At 43.8% G+C, this 16,670-nt stretch overlaps 1 protein-coding gene across 7 annotated transcripts in view; it reads right to left on the bottom strand.

Annotated features, from left to right (window-relative positions):
* The window catches only part of BCL9 (BCL9 transcription coactivator), a 57,632-nt gene that overhangs the window by 8,931 nt on the left and 32,031 nt on the right, over positions 1–16,670 (bottom strand). For 5 of the 7 annotated variants that reach the window (XM_033051333.2, XM_033051338.2, XM_033051332.2 and 2 more), the window contains exons 2-4: positions 5,641–5,723; positions 2,387–2,693; positions 524–840 (exon numbers count right to left, since the gene is read on the bottom strand). In XM_033051333.2, coding sequence (XP_032907224.1) covers positions 524–840; positions 2,387–2,439 — 370 coding nt within the window. In that variant the 5' untranslated portion in view covers positions 2,440–2,693; positions 5,641–5,723. Of the gene's footprint in view, positions 1–523; positions 841–2,386; positions 2,694–5,640; positions 5,724–14,761; positions 14,840–16,670 lie in introns of those variants that run through there. The other 2 variants (XM_033051336.2, XM_033051337.2) reach the window with 2 other exon arrangements.

Raw genomic sequence — 16,670 nt, 5'->3', positions numbered from 1 at the left:
CAAATGAACATCAAAGATGGACAACTGAACATGTGGTCTGGTTTTGCATTGCCTCACAGAGACGATGTGGGAGCCAGGAACAGAACAGAGAAATTCAAACTCTCTGGCTTGTGTTACCAGTCAGGGTGCTACAGGTTATGTATCTGTGTTGACAAAACAGACCTGCATATTGTCTAAAATCCCAGTTACAACAGAACAGCTCCTGAAAGGCCAAAGGCCAGGAGGAGACCAACAGGTTGCATTTGTACTTTTAAATCCTCTGGGGGAGTTTAAGAGCTACAAAGGAACTTTCCCACCAGAATCAGGTCTAGGCTCTAACCAAGCGTGAACAAGACATTTACCAATGCCAGCTATGACAACCTCTCCTCTTCGCCTGCTTTCAAGACCTTTAGGCTTCATTGGCTGGAACTTACAGAACCCCAGACAAACAAATGTTTCACTAACAGTTGGATAGCAATTCTCCATTCTCACAGAGGATTCAGACTGATTCTCTGCACTTGCACATGAGCCCTAGCAAACATACCTTTGATTTCCGGGTCATCATTAGGAGTCCCAGCTTCCCTCTGTTCAAAGGAGTCTGCTGAAATGCTCCTCTCTCTCTTCCCCTTCCCCTTGGCACCATTTCCAGCCCCATTCTTCAGCCCCATACTCCCACCCGGGCCCGGGAGCACTTTGGGGGTGTGACCTCCACTTTTGGGGTCACAGGGAGAGGGCTGGGATTGGCTGGTGGAGCCCCCTTGTTTGCCTTGGTTGGAAAATTTGGAATCCAGCTGAGGGTTGCCAGACGGGGACATCACTGTAGGGGGACGGACCATCACCTCCTGCTTTGATTTGGGGCTACTGGGGAGAGAGGGAAAAAAAAAAGGAAGAAAAGGAAAAAGTGACAAATCACACCTTTGATTCATTCAGCCCTGTAGGAACAGATTAGAGCGAAGCAGAAACAACCACTGTCACCTTTACAAGCTAAGACAATTGCTGACAAATAAAAAATGCCTGCAAGCTTAGAGTCATGCAGGTGCTTTTTTGAACATGCCCTGAAAGGGTTATTATCCAAGATGGGATCTCATTGCTCAAGAAGGCACCAGGGCAAACCACAGACCTGCTAGATCCCAGAAACTGCTGTCACATGAGGACCCACCTCTGGCGCTTCTGTCAATAAAGACAACGGTTTCTATGTGCACAGAGAAGCACCTCACACCAAGACCAGCTCAGAGTAAACAAACAAGGCACAGTAAAGTTCCCCTCACTATTCTCCTGGACCCCAACAACGCTGCAGCTCTGCTCAGAGCAGACCCCCCCACACCCCCTCCCTTGCACCTCCCTATCCAGTTCTACAGGGAGCACAAGGAAAACCAAGCATTACTGCAGCATTCGTCATACAGCGGGGCAAGCTGCCAGAGAAACACAAACCTCTGACCATGAAAACAATTAAACCAGCTACAACCTGCCCCTGAATAAGGAAAGAGAAGGATACCATCTCCAAGCACACTCCTGCAAAATGGGGCAGATGAATCCTCCTCAATTTGCCAAAGGAGTCTAGCAAATTGCATCCTAAAAATATTTTGCTTCTCTAGGTTCTACGGATATTGGGCACCCCTTCACTCCTCACCCTCCACTTACTCCATCGCTATTGGATCTTCTGCATTGTGTTTTTCCATCATCACTATCACTTCCAACAGGCAGTGCTTGCTAGCATCCTCACTGTGGGACTCACACAAGCTCTTCCTTCCTTTGGACAGACATCTGACTCAGAAGCATTCCCTCTGAAATACTGTTAAGCTCCAGATGACCTCTAGGAGTAAATAATCAAACTCAAGAATGCTGTCAATCAGAACCATCCTAAGCCCCTGGACACTGCTTTGCTTTCATATTTTTCCCTTTCCAAATTAGTGGGGAAGAAATGCTGGCCTGCTGCACTGGCAAGTGACTGATGCAAAGGACCTCAGTGCTCAGCTGACCAGTTCTCCAGGTTGTTCAAGCCAATAATATGGAGAAAACATTCTGTGTAAAAGTAGAGACAGAGACCTTCTGCTGCCCAACCACCCTTTGGGAAATAGATAATCAGAAGAGGAGAAAGGGAAAAAAACCCGAGAGAGAAACAGCAAGTTTACTCTCCTACAGCCTATCCAGGCACCTGATGGGAGGAGAGTACAAGGAATGGAGAATCCACACCTCATGGGTTTACAGATTTCAGCTCATCCTGAGCCCTGCAAACATAGAGACCACCAGCACCATGCAGCCACTGCTCAGGTACTCAGCAGGTCCAATGGGAGCACAGAGGGACCAGGAAGCCACATTGCCCCAGTCTTTGGGCTAATCCAGCAGCAGAGCAGGGATGGCAATGTGCACCAACCCACAGCAGCTGACTGCAGGCTCTTCTCCTTACCTCTGTGTGTTGCCTGACGGGGAGTTCCTCACTTTGGGGTTACTGGAATGCATTGACAGAAATCCTGAGCTCACAGTCTCACACACACGCAGATGGGCTCTCGTCAAGTTCCTCTGGGGAGCGTGCCGCCAGAGGCAGCGTCGAAGCACTTTCTGCCACCCGCTTCTCTCAGTGCTGGCTGCCTGCTTGCCTTTTTTCTCTTTGCTCCTCGCTGCTTTTGCACTGGGCACTTCCCTCCTGCAGCTCCAGCATTCTCTAGATGCGTGCCTCCTGCTGCCCAGGGGAAGTCTCGCATCTCCAGGGCACACTGCAAACCGCCCCCCAAGGAGAGAACAGAAAACCAATGAGGAACTTCCCAAGCAGATGTGTCTGGTATGAAGCAGTGCATGGAAATTCTTCCCCCATTCCCAAGAAGACACAGAAGAAGAGCTTTCAGACACATGTGTATTTCAGACCAGAGGTAACCCTGGCTGGCCATTCAGTTTACAGGCAGTGAAGTTATCTTCTCTGTGTCCAAAGCAAATAATTCTGAAGTCAACAAAACAGGGAAGCATTTGTATCTCAACACTTTGATTCTGCATCCATGTTCAACTTAAAGACACCTTGCAGGAAGTCAGAAGGAAACCAAAAGTACAAACCCCCAACATGACTTAGTTATCGAAAATTCCCCTGTGAATGGCTGTAATCTGATATTAAGAACATAAACTCCACTTAAATCTTTTGTCTCTTTGGTCCAATACACCTAGACATATGTTCAATGCGTGCTAAGGGTTACACAAAGGGAGAAAAATAAAATGCCTTCCTGACCACCTGTAAGCTACTGCTCTGTGTGATTACTCTGAAAACACGAGGGGTTAGTCACTCATCATATCTATTAGAAAGGCCAAAAAAGCACTGAAATAGTACCCATCTAAATTTGCTCAGCAACACTCTAAGATTATGGAGTCTTGGAAAAAAAAAGGCACAAAAAAAGCAGCTGCTTTTTCAGCTTCTTTCTAAGAAACAAAGAAATAATATGCATGATGCAGGCAATGAGGCACATAAAGCAGTTTCTGGAGGTGGAAACCATTGAACATTACTGTTTACGTGCTTTGGGCTAAATTATTTTGGAACAAATTTCTGTCTTGTTTATGTTTCAACAAAATCTCTCCTGTTCATCTCACCTACTCAGATGCAAATCCACTTAATTTAGAATGTAACCAAGATTTATTGTTAATGTATTAAGCATTGCTAGTTAAATATTATTCAAATGTAAATATTCCCGATATCCCTTCTCAGAACCAAAGAAGTAGTTTCTTCCTATATGTATCAAATGAAACAAAATAAACCTTATTAGGATGGGAGTGTCCTGAATTTTATGAAGAAACTAATGTTCAAACTGCATTCCAAAACAAAAAATTGGCTTATGTGCTGATGACACCAGAGGATTAAAGGTGGGCACTCTATGACCACCTTTGGCCAAATTATTAGCAACTCATGATAATGAGCACCATGGTTTTCCAGTTTCCCAAATTTGTACAGTTGTGAGGTTGTGCTGTTACAGTTTTACTGACTTTGCACTGCTCTGCTTTAATATGATGGTGACCCACACTGCAGTAGTTGTGTGAAGTTCTGCACCACCTCCAAAAATTCTCCATTTGCCAGAGAAGTCATCCTACTCCCTCTATTCTCACCTCCACTGTGCTGCAAAAACCTATTAATGTGGGGAATGTTTCTGCAGCAAATATCTCATTTTAAAGGTTTCTTATCAGCCATAATCAGAGGAACTCTAGTCTGAGACACACACTCCAGAGGACCCACATGCCTCTCTGGGGCTATTAGCTGGTTATCCCATTGATTTTGGGAACAATGTTGGAGTGACGCTATCACTATTGTTCCTGCTATCATGTTGCAACTACAGCTGGTTCTATACAGATACATTAAAGAGGAGAGAAAACCTCTTCACACATATCTAAATTGTATCATCTTTGCATGCAAATTTAGCTCCCATGTCTGTTTTGTTAAACAAAGCTGTAACACTATCAACAGCATCCAACTCTGCTTTCCAAGAGATTGATACATCTGTAAAAGTCACTGGAAGTCTGTGAAACTTCCACGCCCTCACTTAAGGTGAAGGTGTGATTGAAAATACAGTGAATTCCAGGTTAAAATAAACTGAGAAAAGGAGCATACAAGTGCTTAGAGCAGGATGCAGATGGCTGCATGATGAACTTGAGTATTCTATTTGTTTTATCCTCTGCTTTCCATTCGGATATTTATACATTATGTTACCTTTTATTACAAGATGACAATTGCCTCAAGAGTCCCAGTCTTGCACAGTGCAATGAAAAAACATGAAGAGAAGAATCACAATCACACTGGCTACATGGTATTCCTGACATCACCAAACTTTCAAAGTACTTCACCCAGGGGTGGGAGGAGTACTCTCCAATTTTTTAACCTTACTTTTTTATTATTCTATATACACACATCTTCCATATATTAGAACTGATGCACTGTGCAAGGGAACCATGTTTTCCAATCTCAGTTTAAATTTATTCTTACCAGAGAGAGCTATAAAGGATACATCAATATATTCATAGGAGGAACAACAGCAACTCAAACTTCCTCAGCTTCTCATTTCTGCACACGGGGAATGTACCATCTTTTATAATGTGAAATGGAATGTCTCATGATTTTTCTCAATGCACTTCTAACATACATATGCCTGGGAATCTAGGGTTCAATAATGGAAAAGCTCTAGAGAAATGTATTTTTGCAGCTATAGTCTGCCTGCCACAGCAAAACTTGCATCATTACTTCAAAATTAGAGGTAGGGTCAGTGACAATGAATGGTCAAATCATTTTTCAAAACATTTTGGAAAGCTACATGCAAGGTTGTATTTTCAGGATGGCTTTAAGCTATGGTAGCAAAGGTTCCAGAGAAAAGGGATGGTTCAGCTGGCTACTCATTCTTACCGCCTCTCCTGACATCAGGGAAAAATCTGAACGGGAACTAACCCAAAGGAAAAAACAGAAATTTCTATTCAGCTGGATTTGCCCCCTGACCAGGTTGATCATGTAACCACATCACTACTATTACAAGCTCAGAAGAGGAGGTGAGAACAGGTGAAAATGTAGCCTCACCCCACTTGCTTGCAGCCTACAATTTAGATGGCTTTAAATTAATTCAAACTTCAACTGCAGAGACAAAAGAGATAGATCTGCATTCATGGAGACACTTCAAATCCTTGTTTTTCCAATAAGTAGCTTACCAAGACCCCTGGTGTCACGACACTGCAGTACTCATCGTGGAGGCCATGAGTTGCAAACCACTTGTCTCACAAAAAACAGTCACCTGGAAAAAGGAGAGGAAAAGTTTCACCAACCAAAGCTCACAGCCAAGCTGCGCACCCCTTCTATGCATTCAACCCAGAAGCAGAGAAATCAAAAGTTGCTCTGAACCACCAACAAGGGGAAGTCTCTGCTCATCCTGGGAGGATTTATCAGCACCCAAGAATCTACCACCAGCCTGGAAGACTGACCCATGGAGTGGAAATAGGGCAGACCTACTTTAGCACTCCCATGAGCTCATCTGTGCTTAGAGAAGCTGCCACAGAGCTTGGACATGTCACCTTCCCTTCTCTGCACCCATCTCTCTTCAAAGGCTCGCCTTCCCCTCACAATGTGCCCAGTAACTCCTGCCAAACCCCTGTGCTTCATACAGGCAACCTCCTCCACAGCTAGACAATGTATAAACAGAAACATCAAGTATCAGGTAAAGCCAGGCAATCATATCTAGGGGAAAACCAGGCAGGTTTTAGAAGGAGGAAGCACTATCTACTGCTCTGGCAGTTCCTACTTCACATCATTGCATACCCTACAGGATGAAGGGAATCCAAAGCAAGTTTAAGGGCCTGAAAGTTCAGCAATACAAGGAAACACAGGCTCTGAAGAGCGGCTTACTGGTAAATTTGAGGTTAGTGAAAAAAAGAGCAGTGACCTGCCAGCTTCTCCCTCACCCACTGTGAAAACTGTAGAGGCTGCAAGAACAGCATGAATCCAGACAACACTCACGCTGTCAGGGCCAGCATGGTATCTCAGAGCACTCTTCAGCTATTTACACAGCATGGACAGCCTTGCAGTTAAAGTACAACTGCAAACTGAAATCACTACCAAAATTTTTCTGTGTAATCCCAATGCATTCTGCTGACCACATCTCCCAACAGAAACAGGAGCTGGAGGCTCAATTAGTGATGCATTGTGAAAGCCTGTGCATAGCCTCTTCCCTCCAACATTCTCCAATTATTATCTACTGCAGCTTCACCTTAATAATGTAGCAATGTGCTGCCATGTCATCCACTTTGCAAAACCAAACTACAAAGCTAGTCCCAAACAATGCAGCTACATTCTCCACCCAGTCCAGCCAAATCAAACAATGAAATCATCAGTGATAGACCATCCTTATCTAGCCAAGTCACACCTGCAGACAGAAGCTGGAACAAACACCTATCGCAACAAGCTGCTTCATCCAGTAAAACTCACCACAGCAGCACAATCATCCCTGAATCCAATTACCCAGTTATATCTCCTCTCCCCTTTCCCCCACCCCACCCAACAAAACAATACATGCTAAGCCGTGCCAGTGCCAATACCGACACACCTCTATCAAAGCAGGGACAGAAATCACCTTTTCCCTTGAAGAGGAAAGCGTGTGAACACCAGCACACATCAGGATGGAGAGAATCTATCACAAACACTGCTCAGAGCTCTGCTCCTTGAAACATTCAATCCCAGTTTGGCAGGGAAAGGACAGCCTTGCAGACCATAGCTCAGCACTGCAGGAGGGGCACCATCCATCTTTTAGGCTACCCAGTTACTGCACTGTAATTCCATTCCCCAGTGTCCCATCTCTGCTGCTCACCTGCACGGGCTCAGCCCTGTCAGCACAAGGCAGTTTGCTTCACAGTGAATTTAAGAGCAAAAGGCTGAGAGCATGCATACAAAGCAGCTACCACAGAGTAACTAACAAGATGTAAATGCACATCTTAGTTTTACCTTTCAGTTAAACATTTTGACCACCCCTATACTTCAACAAACCAGACACCATATTACTGTACTGCTAACAGAAGGTTTAAAAAAAAATTCAAGCTAGCTAATTCCTACTTTATGCCTTAAGCTGAAAAAACTTGATAGTGACAAGTGGTCAAGTACTTGGAGGTGCACAGCATTATGGCTATTCCAGCAGGAACAGCTGCAGTTATCACAGATTCACTTCAGTCTTTTCTCCCTCTTTGAGAAGGAGAATGTGGAGAGATGAAATAAAAGGCATACCAAGTAGATAAAAGTATCAGACTTGTGGCCTGACTGTGACATGAAGCATTAAAGGCAAGAAACCTTTCTCTGCATACAAGAAAGAGCACACTGCTATTTTCCTCATGGCCTTTTTGAGACTGTCAGTCTGTGCTGGACTGAGTGTGGTGAGCGCTCAAAATCAGCATGGAAAGAGAAAAAAGGCTGGAGACCTGCTGCTGCAGAAAACAAATTATAACTTTGAATGCAAGCTGAGTCTGCACCCTGAATTGTACCTGTGACAGTGGAGTGGGTAAGGAAGGAGAGAGTGGAATAAGAGAATGCTCAGGGAAGAACAGAACCTTTAGGAGGAACCAAGAATAGCAGCAGCAGGAGGTATTTGAGCAACTGCTGATCCTGACAGCCACCAGGAAGCAAACTTCTACAAGTGCATCCACCAGTGGATTCCCTGCGACCTGAGAGGTGGGGCAAGGCAATGAATCAGCACACGTGCTCCTTCAGCACATTTTTACTGGGAAGGGCACCTCCAATTTCTCCGACCCTCATTCATATGAGAGGGATAATAGCTGCACTGGCAAAAGTGACTCCACTACACCCAGGAGCTACCATTGGTTTTCATCACGTGCTGCACTTAGCAGTTGAGCATTTGCTTATTTTGAACATTTGCAGCTAAGCTGCACGATACTTTTTAATAGGCTGCTGTTTAATAAAGTACTTGATTACACACCTCATTGATAAGGAGAGTGACTGAGAAACAAGGAGGACACAGGAAGTGTTATTCAAAGCTTTTATTGAGCTGTCAGACTTCCTTAAGATCACGTAAAAGCAAATAGATAAATGACGTGAATATTCTACACCCCATACATCTCTCTATGACACTTCAATTCCTTAAAGTAGCCCAAATTTCTAGATAGGGCTATTAAATGCACCTTTAAATCTGCCTCTGCCTCCTAGCAAAAACTGTCCTCCTCAGCCTTTCCTAGGAACAGATAAAGCACATGCCTGTCACAATACTAGGATGGAACCCATCAGCATTCAAACAGGTCTGCCAAAAATGCACCCTTACCTTCTCCACACCAGCTCTGTACTGGACCCAGGAAAGCAGCTTAAGCCTGTCCAACCCTATCCCTTCTAGCACTTGTGATACAGCTGAAAATGAACTACAGGTAAGATATTAACAATATTCAGGAGACAACTCTCCTGTTTCATCCCACCAGGTGTCCACGTGCTCACTGGCACAAAGGAAGCAGCACTGACCGATGGCAAAAGCATAGACAAGATTTATGGTTATTGAAATACATTTGTGCCCATGTTCTGCCAGGCCCCTCTGCCCTTTTTCTTAAACAAGGGCAGAAAATACCTCAGGTACCTTCAGATAGGTAACCTGGATGCCTAAAGGTAGATAAAGATAAGTTGTTCATCTAAGGTGACTAGATAGCAACTCACAGACAGTCATCAGTTTCTAGATGGTCCTGACTTATCCTGAAACAGTATGGCCTTTCCTATGTTTATGTCATAACAATAAAAAAATTATACACAAAGTTCTCACAGTCTCCCAGAGAATTCCATCTTACCACATCAGAGAAATCGCCGCTATTCCAAAGTCTGCACAGCATTATCTCTCTGCTCAGTTTTACACCAGAAATTACTCTCAGTAAACAAAACAATCAAGAACTTGTAGTAAAGTAAGTTCAGGTGGCATGAATGTGGGGGCTACACAATCTCCACCAGGCAGCATTGCAACCTCCTCAGGGAAAGTACCTTCTCCTGCACATGTGGTGTATAAGCACCTCTCTGTTAAACTCTAAATGAGCAGGTTATTGCCCACAACTACCTCCAGCCCTGAAGCACAGAAAAAGGGGCTGAGCAAGGACAGACTCACCTAAAATTAGCACCTTGAAGACCAACAGACACAGACAGGGAAAGGGCATGCAAGATTCCATGCCATTACATGGAGAGAAGCTCCCTTGAGTTGCTTCATTTAATGTAAGGATAAGCCTTCCAGAAACTCTAAGAATATTTAATCAGGCCCATGCAAATGCAGTACAGTGTGGTCACACAATGCAGCTCTGCTGAGCCTACCTGTGCCTGCCCATCCACATCTCTCAAATGAGACAGCACAGACACCCTTCCTCCTATATTACCCCCAAATCCTATCACCATATATGTGGGCTTTTCACAAAGAACAAATCTCTCCTGAAGTCCATTCAAAACAAAGGCCACAGAAAATCCACACTGCATCCTTAAGATGTGCAGTGAATACAATCACTGACAAAGCACAATACAAACCCAAAGGCTCAGAGAATTGTTTTATGAGTTTCTCACGTCACTATCCCCTTTTCTGAGAAAATGGTATCTCTAGCAACTATTATCTTCCTTCTGACAAGTACACAGATAACCAACAGTAGCCATGATATAAAGGCTGTATAAGTAATCAGCCTTTTTAGGTACTTTAAAAATTATTCTAAAATAGTCTTTTGCAACAGACAGGTTGCCCGCTACTCTCACAAGCATAACTTTCAAAAGTTGTGAATAACACTAACAGTTCTTGTCAAACAGACAACTATATGTCCATTAAACTTTATTTTCAATATATTTAGCAACAGTGCACTACTACTACATCCAGTGGGGATGCATGGCTGTCCTAGACAGCTTCTGACTCTGTACAACTTCTTCCCCAAATTAGTGGAGACAGACACTTATGGACACTTGCGATCCAATTCAAGGTGTACACAGACAAACACTGAGAGTTTTCCACTTTCCCATCTGCTATTATGTAAAAACACTTGAACTACTTGGTTCACTTGGGACTGGAACAAGCTCTTGGCAGATTCTGACACAGTTCCAGAAATCAGTCTGGGGAAACAGCCAAAAGAAAAATTCTTTAAAAAAACCCTCAAAGCCCAAGCTACAACTATCTGCTTCTGTACAGGAACATGATGAACACTTCCCCTCGGTGTTCCTGCCATTTCAGCTTCACCAGCAGCAGTGGCACTGGCAGGTGCGGGTCAGCCAGGGCGTCGGGGACGCCGTCGCGCACCCTGTCACGACATCATGCTGACCTCAGCTCAGCCCTGGCGCACTCCAGCGCAGCTGCCAACATCACTTGAGCTCCACCTCTGTTAGCAGTGCTGGGAGCAGTCTATGTACTTTACAAGTGGAGTTTGTAGCTCCCTACGTGGAGCGTCGCTTACCTGAGCAGGTCGCTTACCTGAGCAGCAGCTGGGAATTCCAGCTATTGTTAACACCGATAAAGATCAAAAGCTTGAGCAATAAAGGATCTTTCAAGAAACATTTTAACAGTATTTCCCTAATACGTGACAGGCTTCTGCAACTTTCTGTATCATGTTAACAGTCAGTAGCCTTAGCATCAGTCAGCATTGCATGCAGGAGTCCAGTGGGTAATGAGAGTTCTCCATGGCCTGCTTTCATAGCTCTGGCTTCTGTCAAAACTTCATTTACTTTTCAGGAGTTAGGAGAAGCCACAGGCAATCTCTTTCCCCTTACTTCTCTGGGTTTATTTTTTTCAAAAATTTAATTAGGGACATCAGCATGAACAACCACAGGTAAAAGACACCTGTGTCAAGCTTCCAGCAGCCCATTCTCTAGGAACTAATCTGTTGAAAGGGGCTGGGGGAAAATATGTTGAAATACTGGATGGGGAGACAGGACCAAGGAGACAGCAGTTTGTTCTCCTACAAGTATTAACACTACACTGCTTAAACAAAAGGCTTGGGAGAAACAAGCCACCAATCAGTTCAGCATGGAAAAAAACCCAAGTGCTTTTTCCTTCCCTTTCGGCATCCCTTCAACAGGCTTCCAGAACGAAAGATAAGAAGCAATCCTCAGGCGCAATTCCTTGGGCTGTAGGCTTGTCAGTTTGCATAAGCTAAGTGGGGCTGGGATGGGTCAGTACAGGACAGAGCTCCTCTGAGAAAAACCCAGTGCTACAGCAAGCAGCAATTCCCCACTCTGCTGCGAGGGGACACGACACACGACACCAGTCGGAATTGCTGGGGGCGAGCCATACACCTTCCTTCATGTTAACCTTCACCTTTACAGCTCTCCGGTCTCTCTCCTCCCAAACAAGCACTTTTCCAAGGCTCCCCTGAGCATCACTACCTTGCAGCAGCGCCTGCCAGACCAGTTTTTGTTCAGGACTGCCACCACCAGCCATCCCTCTGCTCTGCTCCTTTGCACGAGCCCTCCTGCTGTTCTCAGGCACCTGGGGAGCTCCATACCACAAACCTGGCATTCCCACGGGAGCAGAGCTGAAGTTACTACATCCCCTACAGCTTGCTGCTGGGTAAAATGTATGCCAGGGTGTGCTTGTCCCTGGTGCACTGAACCTCTCATTTCTTTGCTTTTAGAGCCACATTAGGCATGTGAGAGGCAGCATGACCCTCAGTGACACAGTGCAGTGATTCCACACTGGCTTCCCAGTCCTTAAATGCAGGCTCTTCCACACAGCAATGACTCTTCTAAGGAGTAAGGCACTTCAAAGAACTCCAGCAAGCAAAAACTGCATGTACACAGTACTCCACGATGCTACATGATTATATCAAAGCTGCTGGGATGAAAAACTGACATTTGATAAATAACATGAGGTCACCTCAAAGATCTCAGAACACTGCATGTAAAAACGTTATTTTGACAAGAAATTAAGCAATTGTATAATCAGGTCTATTATCAAATCTACTGCTTTGACACGATCTTATAAAAGTATGAGGAGCATGCAATTCCAATTGCTGCAGGATCCTCCCTCACTCAACACAAGATGTAGGCATTTAATATTCCTCTAGTTAGCCACGCATGTACAGCACAGCCTAACGCACTTCAAAGTATTTACTGTGCTGTATAAACACAGCGCTATTTTCAAAGCCTCATAACTGTCAAATCAAAGCTGGCTTTCACTAAAGCATTCAGGAGCATTTCTGCTGGATGGTGGCTATTTGCCTGACAGTTTCAACCTTCTATCCCCCAGCCACAAGAAGGTTAATTTTCTTTGTACATATGCATATATATATAAAATTATTATTTTCAAGAGGCGGAAGAAAGAGTTTTCCTGTTAACAAGCTGTCAAATCATTTTGACCTGAAGTTTTTTTACTTTTTTACCTCATACATATATATAAAATGTGGTGGAAAACCTCCATTCCACCAGCAGAAGTCCTGAAAAGAGTTTTTCCATACACAGGACTTCCTCAACTGTCCACTGTACCAGCTGTCCCTGTGGAGGCTGTGGCTGCTCACCTCAATAGGCTACAGCTTGGTTTTATATTACACTGCAAATACATTTCTAATCAATCCTCAAACAAATACAGATTGGTACATAGATAAAACATTGCCATTTCACAGGCAGTGGAACAGTGATAGCAAGACACCTGAAGAAGTCAGTTTAGCAAAAAGGGGAAAACAGAGCTCTGAGCAACCTGAAAAATCACCTGCACAGCTCGATCTTACCCAGGGTTTTTATCAGCGAACCACTAAACCAGAATTTTTGTTCAGGTCTTCACAACTCTGTACACACTGCAAAGGTGGCAAAGATAGCTTGACACAACATACACAGCCAGACTCAGAGACTTAAAGCAATTTGTAGAGCGTAAGTAACGTGGTCAAATAGATAAATCACAGGCACATTAAGAGCCAAGCTCTGTTCTTACGTTCGCCACCAAATCCAAGCAACCCTGGTTTTAAAAGAGCCCATGGGCCCCAGCCACCCTGCTGATAAGGTAAAACAGATATCTGCACCCTTTGTTCAGAAGGCAGAGAGGACAACCACAGGCACACAGAGACCATCCAGTGACCAGGTGGGTCAGTGATTTAAAGTTCTTTTGCTCTGCTGCTATGCAGACAGAGCCCCACCAGAAAGCCAAGGAGGAAAAACACAGCGGCACTGCTTTCTTAAGAGGCCAAAGAGCCATGAAAACAAGACACTCAGCTCAGAGTAATTGCCAGTGCTAGGAGTTGAACAGGCAGCTGTGTGGCTAGCTGTGCCTGAACAACTGCTCTGAACTCAGAAACAGCAACCTCTCCCTCGATTCCATATGCAGCTAAATTATTGTGTATATCATCCACTCTTTATGCCATCGACTGCACCACTAAGGACCACTTAAAAACAGCATTGTTTTCAAGACTGCAGCACCCAATTTCCAGTGAAGTCTCAGAGGACATTTCTCCATCTTTCTTTGTTGAAAGAAATCATGTCAGTGGTAAAAGGCACTTTCCTTTTTCCTTCCTGCAAAAGGATTTCATTGATTCTGCCAAGGCTTTAAAAACAAACAAGCCAACCACCTTACAGTTCCACTGTTCATCTCCCCTCCCTATTCCACAAGCATCTTCTTGGAGGCCAAACAAGGAAAATCCCACTTCTGCTTTTAAGCTTTTAAGTCTGTCTGAAAAAAGGGATCTCTCTAAAGAGATAACATTCATTCTTCAGATACAGTTAACTGCAATTTCATAACAGTATTTAAAATAAATTCAATTAGTGTTGTCAAAGTAGATCAAAACCAGAGTGCTCAGATTCAACTCTGCAAAAGAATGAATAAGAACAACCCAAAGAAGTAGGAATAAGGAAAATGTAAAAAGTTGTAAAGCAGCAGTTCACTTCACAACAGCCAATTTAGTAACTCAGACCAGATTTCAGGATGGTTCACCAGGATCCAGCCAGAAGCCTATGGCACATCTCATACACTGGTTCTCAATCAAGTTTTCAGAGAGGGGTGTGAGAACCCTGCAGCAAACCTGCTAGAGCAGAATAGAAAAGAAGGCTTAGACCACAGCCTTAATACCTCTTCCAAAATTTCTACTGTCACTGATTACGATAATTGAATATTCTTCATATTCTTAAAGACATCTGATGCTTTTTAACTCTTGTTGAATTCTTGCTCCTCAGCAAGATTCTCCCAGCATGAGTTTCACTGCTTAATTGCAACCATACTAAATAGTCTATCCTCAATTTACAGTACATGTTCTGTATCATCAGAAAGTCTTGAGACAGCAGAAACTCTTCCATTGCAAAGCCACCAACACTCTTCTGTTGGCCCTGCCTAAAGCTTCTTAAAGAGGGCTTTTCTTCAGATACCTTGCATATATGTTCAGAGATGGTTTTTGGCAAAAAGAACACGGTAAGCTGGAGGAAACTGTTCTCAGGCAAGGGAAGCTGTAATAAACAGGTGTAAGAAAACATTTAGCAAGCTTAGCAGACTCTTAAGGGTATAGTTAGATGAGCATTCCTTTTGGCAGCAATGCCAGCTTAGAGAACTGCTGCTACCAATATTTACTCCCACCCCTGCACCACACTGTCTGATGTGCCCGTGGCCAAGCAGCAAACCAGTTTGGCAAACCGATGCAGGCTAAGTATCACCATTTCTTTGCCAGGCTACTTCGAATCCAGATCAGCTCCCTGATCTGTTCCAGCATCCAACAGCAGCACCAGCACACACAGTGGGGTGGTGCAGAGTCAAAACAGATGAGCACCGAGGACTCCTCAAAACCCACATCTGGCACTGAAGGAAGTGCTGGCAGGAATAGGAACAGAGGGCAGCTCAGCCCACAGGTAAAGGTGCACTCACAAAGCACACCCCTGCTTCTTCAAAAATATAAATCAAAAGTTAACACAGCTCACTTGGATTCAGCACATTAAATGTCACCTATTGTTGCTAACCAGCATTTATGAGCCTGCACGGTGTTAAAGGAAACCCTTCAGGAATTTCCCAACAGATCGATCTTTTTCTTTTGTTCAAGTTCTTCTAGATTATCTAGACTTCCTAATTATGAATAAAGTTCCTGTTCTTCTGGACTTGTATAGTCCCTACTACAAAGGATGTTGAGCTCCAAAACAATTAAACTTTTAAAGCAGTAAAAAAAAAAACCTAACAGACAAGTAAGGGTATGGAGGGGAAAGCTCTTTTAAATTCAATAGGTAGAGCAGTGCTTGAACAAAATTCAGCAATGAAATCGCCTTCCATTCACAAACTGCTCTGAAAAACTGAATTAACACCTTTATTTTGCCAGCAGGAAGGCTAGAGGGACTCCAGCAGAGCTTGTAAGCAGGAAATCCAAGCCCACAGCAAAACTTGATGGGTTAAAGGACTTCATATCTATGTAAACAGACCACAGGCCTCGGGGAGGCACAGAGACTTCTGTGAAGTCCAAGGCCACACAAACGAGTTAGAAGGATTTTATGAAGGCTGCCTGCATTGCTGTGAAGAAATCCTGACAAACTTCTACAAAGCAGAAGAGAAAAAAGCCCTGCAAGGTAGCACAGCTCACATTTAAGATAGGAATTAGTTTGATTACTCGCTTGAGTGTAATTGCTTCACAGGACAAAGTTGTTGTTGCTGTTTGGGGTTGGGGTTTTTTCGTAATGAATTTATAAAAGACCAGCAAAATTCCAAAGCACATTTGTGAGGCAAGAGAATTGACACAGCATGTCAAAAACTCAGAGGAAAAAAAACAACATCTAGGAAGAAACATGTAGAAATAGGTATGAGAAGTCAATGTGCTGCAGAGTAGCAAGCCTTTGAATAGCTGGGAAATATGGATCAAAGGTACTCCATTCTTATCCACATCAAACATATAAACTGCTCAGAAGAGCTGTAGTATATGAATATTTTAGCCTTGTGGCTTACAGTCACCTCAGTTTCTATATTTGGGTATTTGGTGACAAATGCAGTTTGGCTGTGGACTAACCCTAACTGAAAACAATCCAAGCACATGAACTGTAAAGATGAAATGCAAGATGGGGGGGAAGGAGGGGGAAAGCACAGGGAAGAAAGAGTCCACACCCTTTGTATTCATAATATCCAGAAGAGATCTACAAAGTTTCTGGTTGTATAACCAGAAACCTATTTATTTTCTTTCACATTAAAATTCAGGTCCTGCCTAGCTTAGAAGATTGTGTTGACCAATAAACAAATTAACTGATCACAAGAGAGAAAAGAAAAATACCTCCCCAGAACAAACAAGGAAAAAAAAAAAAAACCAACCCA

Source organism: Catharus ustulatus, chromosome 2, assembly GCF_009819885.2.
Source record: "Catharus ustulatus isolate bCatUst1 chromosome 2, bCatUst1.pri.v2, whole genome shotgun sequence".
Lineage (NCBI taxonomy): Eukaryota > Metazoa > Chordata > Aves > Passeriformes > Turdidae > Catharus > Catharus ustulatus.
This window is presented reverse-complemented; position numbering and strand designations above follow the sequence as displayed.